The sequence below is a fragment of the Galeopterus variegatus genome, unplaced genomic scaffold, assembly GCF_000696425.1.
Source record: "Galeopterus variegatus unplaced genomic scaffold, G_variegatus-3.0.2 Scaffold1414, whole genome shotgun sequence".
Lineage (NCBI taxonomy): Eukaryota > Metazoa > Chordata > Mammalia > Dermoptera > Cynocephalidae > Galeopterus > Galeopterus variegatus.
In genome coordinates, this window is record NW_007727525.1 from 308,144 (window position 1) to 312,977 (window position 4,834).

A 4,834-nucleotide genomic window follows, 5' to 3' on the forward strand; every position below is an offset into this window, starting at 1 on the left:
GGAAAAAAAAAAAAAAAAAAAAAAAAAAAAAAGAGTTAAAGGTATATCTGCTGGACCACGGGGAGGCTCTGCTGATGGGGCATTCCAGGCTAGACACCCAGCACATCTCCCAAAGCCACTCCTCCTCACCCTTAACTCTTTTATGTACATGTCTTGTTTCCCACCTGGACTGTAGGAGGCCACCATGTCCACTTCCATTTTCTACCTTTCTCAGCATTTAGCTGGGTTCAATATAACCACAGCAGGTGATTAAAAACAGAACAAATTCATAAAATAGGTAACTTATGGGGTAACATATGGGGTACAATATGAAAGAATTCCCACTTTACAAAAAGATTCACTGATGAGTTTCTTTAGGGAACAAGGTCTCCTAACAGATATAAAAGATGGATTTAATTTAGGAAAAGACCTGCTAACCCCCAACTGTTCCAGGAATCAGCCCACTCTGTAAAGTGGTAGCAGGTTTATATTAACAGTTTTTGCTGGCAACAGGTTCTTGCTTTCCCTTGTGGAGCATAACAAAACAAAGAACGCAAAAGCAGTTGCGTCGTGAAGACGACCCTTACCCATAAGGAATCCAGGCATAAATAAGAATTCCAGTTAAAGACACTTTCTAAAGAGATGGAGAGCTGAGATGAAACCCTTCTTGTGCCCAAGAGTTTAGCAGTTGCACAGATGCCCCAGAGTAGAGAGAGATTCAGCGTTGAATCAGAGGGTTAGAGCCCAAGCAAAGAGTGGAAGGGGCTGGGCCCTCACCTCGGGTATCAGCCGCCTCCTCTTCACATTGGGGACAGAGTCTGGCTGGCCATCACTGCCCGGCTGCTTTCGTTTGCTGGACTCCTGCAGGGCAGTGAAGATGCTGTCCAGAGGGTGCTTCTCAGAAGTCCTGGGATTCACTGAGCAGTCCAGGGCAGCATCTTCAGCCTCTGTCTCCACTTTCACAGTGTTATTTTTTAGAACTGTGGCAGAGAAGAAACAGGGCTCAGTAGGAAAGACCAGGGTGGCTTGGAGATCAGCAGGGTTCTCTAAGTGACAGGGTGTTTGCAGGCCGCCCTTGGACACTATCACTCAGAAAATGATGTCTAGTCACAATAAACCTGTGCTTTGCAACAATGCAATTTTTATTTTACTGAACTAATACTACACAGTAAAACCATGTTCCAAGAACATTTCGTTCAAAATTGGTTTAAAAGTTTTTGAGGGAAGGGGGAGGAGGAGGAGATGGAAGGACAGAAATAAATATTATCTTTTTATGCTATTAAAAAGTAACTCTGGAGGGGCTGGCTGGTTAGCTCAGTGGATTAGAGCATGGTGTTATAATCAAGGTCAAGGTTTCGGATCCCTGTATAGGCCAGCCATCAAAAATAAAAAAGGAATTCTGGAAAGATACATTAGATGTTTGTATATGTATGTGTAGGTTTGTGGTAGAGGGGGATGGGAACCAGGGGTAGGGGGAGATTTTTCATTATAAACCTTTTGATTTTTGAACCATGTGAATGTGTGTCCTAATCAAAAATATTAAATTAAAACTTTTTTTAAAACAGGTTTTTTTTTTTTTACCTTCTTCTACATCTTCACTGAATTCAGTTGAGTTCATCTTCTATTCCACTAAATGAAAAGACAAAGACAAAGTCTTGATTTATTGCTTGATTTATTTCTTAATTTTCCCTACCCATAGAGAAATTCCCTCACCCTCCCAACCCCGCCAGCTCTGGGTAATAGAAGGTTAAAGGCTATGCAGCATTGTGGAAGTACTTGTCTTCTTAATCCTGTTTGCAGATGCTCAGGCCTTGTGTCCACCTGCTGGGAGCCCTTCTCCAAGACTTTATGTGAGTAGAACGTGTCTTAAAGCATCGACTGAGCAAATCAAGTCTTACAAAAGACCCCAATCTGGATGATCTCCTTTTAGTCACTTCATATAAATCCCAGGCTGAAGAAGGATGGAGGCTATGGATCCCAACAGAACCGAGCTGAAGTCTTAGGACTCCAGGCTGGTTGAAAGACCTGTACTGCCCATGATCCACTCTCCACACGTGGCCACTGAGGACTCAAAATGTGGCTAGTTCAGGGACGGCCCATGGCTCACTTGGGACAGTGTGGTGCTGATAAATGTGGCTAGTTCACATGGAGATGTGTTGTAAGTATAAAATACACACCAGATTTCGGACTTAGTCTAATAAAAAGAACATAAGATATCCCACTAATAATTGTTCTGTACTGATTACGTGTTGAAATGATATTTTGGCATTATTGGGCTAAATACTTTATTAAAATTAATTTCACCTGTTTTTTTTAATGTGGCTACTAGAACATTTGAACTACAGATGTGGGTCATGTTATATTTTTATTGGACAGTGTTGGTCTAGCCCTTCTTTCAGAAGTTAAGAGGAGAAAAAAGCACTGTGGGTTTTAAAGTACAGACCTTTAGAGCTCCACACAACCTGCTCTGAAGAGACCAGAAGAAGGCATGAGGCAGGAAGGACAGTGGTGCTCTGATCTAGGCCCCTGTCTCCCACGGCCCCAGCCGGGATGAAACTGACACTAGGATTAAAAGTACCATCCAGAGGAGATTGTAATAGCGCATTTATACATTTATCTCCAGGACTGAATCCATTAGCAAAAGCTATCTTTTCTTAGGCACCAGGATTTACCTCTCTGGCTTCTCTGGGCCTTAGTAAATACTTTTATTACAACATTAAAAAGAAAGAAAGGAAAGAGACAGAATTATGCAAAAGATTATACAAGTAAGTATTTAAGGACAAGTATAAATGCTTTGAGAAAGTACAAGACATCACAAACTTACAGGTAGGCTAACGACCTGATCACTCCTGAGTACTGTAGGGATTAAATCAATCATTCATGATTTTGTCACATCCACAAACTGCCTGTACTATTTACGTATTTTTCTTTAAATGGACTCTTCCCCCCTTAAATAAATTGAGCCTTGTTCTACAAAAAAAAAAAGTACCATTTAGTCTTTGAGATCCTCCAAATTCTATAGCAGCATGTATGTAAATAGCATAAGGTACAAATGACGTAGCAGTATTTGGAAAAGGATGTACATTGCAAGCTTTATTGTTGACCTTGGGGAGCTGTGGTTCCCACAACTGATTAAGCTGACTGCAAATACAGAGTTCTCATTTTGGTTAAGGATCAAAGGAGAGCAGGACTAAGGAATATCTCTTAAGAAATTTCTGTAGGAGGGATGCCATCTACAATGTTCAGTGAGCCACTCAATGGGTAGCCACGGAATGGTGTGTGGTCAACATACAGTCCCCTGTTTTAGACAGGTGAATGGAGTCAGGAAGGGCAAGAGAGAGAGAGCGTGTCTAGGTGATCTATGTACTCATTAACTTCAAAATTCACTAATAATAGTAACACTTCTATAGTGCTTATGATGTGAAGCACTACTCTCAGTGCATCATAATAACCCTATGAGATAGGAATAATTCATCCTTGTACTACTAATTTTCAGAGCACTGAAAAAGAAAATGAGATTTATTTGAAACTGAAAATTCCTACTCACCAACCTGTATGAAAAAACATAACACACAAGGTGATATTGAAGGAAAACAAATAAGAAGTTAGCTTCAAGAACTACTTTACTAGAGGTGAATTTTAGCAGCTCTTTCCATTGCACTTCAAGGAAATAAACCTCATACATGATCATCACCAACTCTGCTGGGTGTCTTTGAGTAGACAGGAGGGCCAGCTGATGTCAGGCAGAGATTCAGACCTGATTCCCAGGCCCATCAGGGGGTCTCACTGGGAAACACACTTCAGGATGCCTGAACGCCCCAAGCTTGCCCCCTGCCCTTGGACACTCTGCTACATGGTGACATAACCGGTGCCCTCCAGCCAGGACAGGGTGAGAAGCAGCAGTACAGACAGGAGGAACGAGTCAGGGGCTGTCCGAGCTGTCGGAGGCAGGTACATTGGACAAAACAAATTACATCCTGGAGAGAAAAGGCAGGAAGGGGAGGAGACGGTGGATGGCTTATTTGGGGGAAAAAATGGGTAGTGTGAAAAAAACCTAAAGACTTGGGGCCGGCCCGGTGGCGCACTGGATAGTGCGCCGCTTGGGAAGCGCGGCGGCGCTCCCTCCCGAGGGTTCGGATCCCACATACAGACTAGTTCCCGCTCACTGGTTGAGCGAGGTGCGGGAGCAACGCCGAGGGTTGCAATCCCGTTGCCGGTCCCCGGTCCGGTGCGGGGGCAACACTGAGGGTTGCGATCCGTTGCCGGACACGGAAAAAAGACAAAAGACAAAAAAAAAAAAAAAAACCCTAAAGACTCTGGCTGAGCAGAAAGCATTAGAAGGATGAGTGAATGCTAGAAGAAAAGAAAACAGGAGTGGATGAAGGAATGTGGCAGAGAGAACTCCAGGTGCTGGGCAAGGACAGTCTGTACATTTATTTATCGTTATTCCAGCCCACCACGCTTCTCGGCAGCCACCACAAGGAGCAGCCCGGCCTGCAGCCTATAGTCCAGGCTGTGGGCGTAGTCTGCGGGGAATGCAGCTTTGTGAGCAGGAAGACTAGTTTCTGAACCACCACTATGTGATGCTACAGCTGGCAATCTAGTACCTCAATTCTGAGCTCCCAGAAACTGCCAAAGAGCACGCACCTGACTCACCTGTGGGTGTGAGGAAAGCCAGGACGGAGCTGGAGGCTCACAGGGGTGAGATGGGGGAAGGGGCTGCCTGGGTATTCAAGACACCCAGAGTCATGTGCATGGGAACACATTTCCCTGTTCATTCATAGACTAGTGACAGATGCTAGGTTACCGCAGAAGTGACCCAGAACACAGGATGGTGGGCCCCTTCCCTCCAAAC

The 4,834-nt window shown here is 44.1% G+C and overlaps 1 protein-coding gene across 1 annotated transcript in view; it reads right to left on the reverse strand.

The window, feature by feature from the left end:
- Positions 1 to 1,597, reverse strand: part of BEND3 (BEN domain containing 3) — a 21,654-nt gene extending 20,057 nt beyond the window's left edge. Inside the window, exons 1-2 of the mRNA XM_008576831.1 lie at positions 1,561 to 1,597; positions 757 to 959 (exon numbers count right to left, since the gene is read on the reverse strand). Of these exons, the coding sequence (XP_008575053.1) occupies positions 757 to 959; positions 1,561 to 1,597 (240 nt within the window). The remainder of the gene's footprint in view (positions 1 to 756; positions 960 to 1,560) is intronic.
- Between the last annotated feature and the right edge of the window lie 3,237 nt (positions 1,598 to 4,834).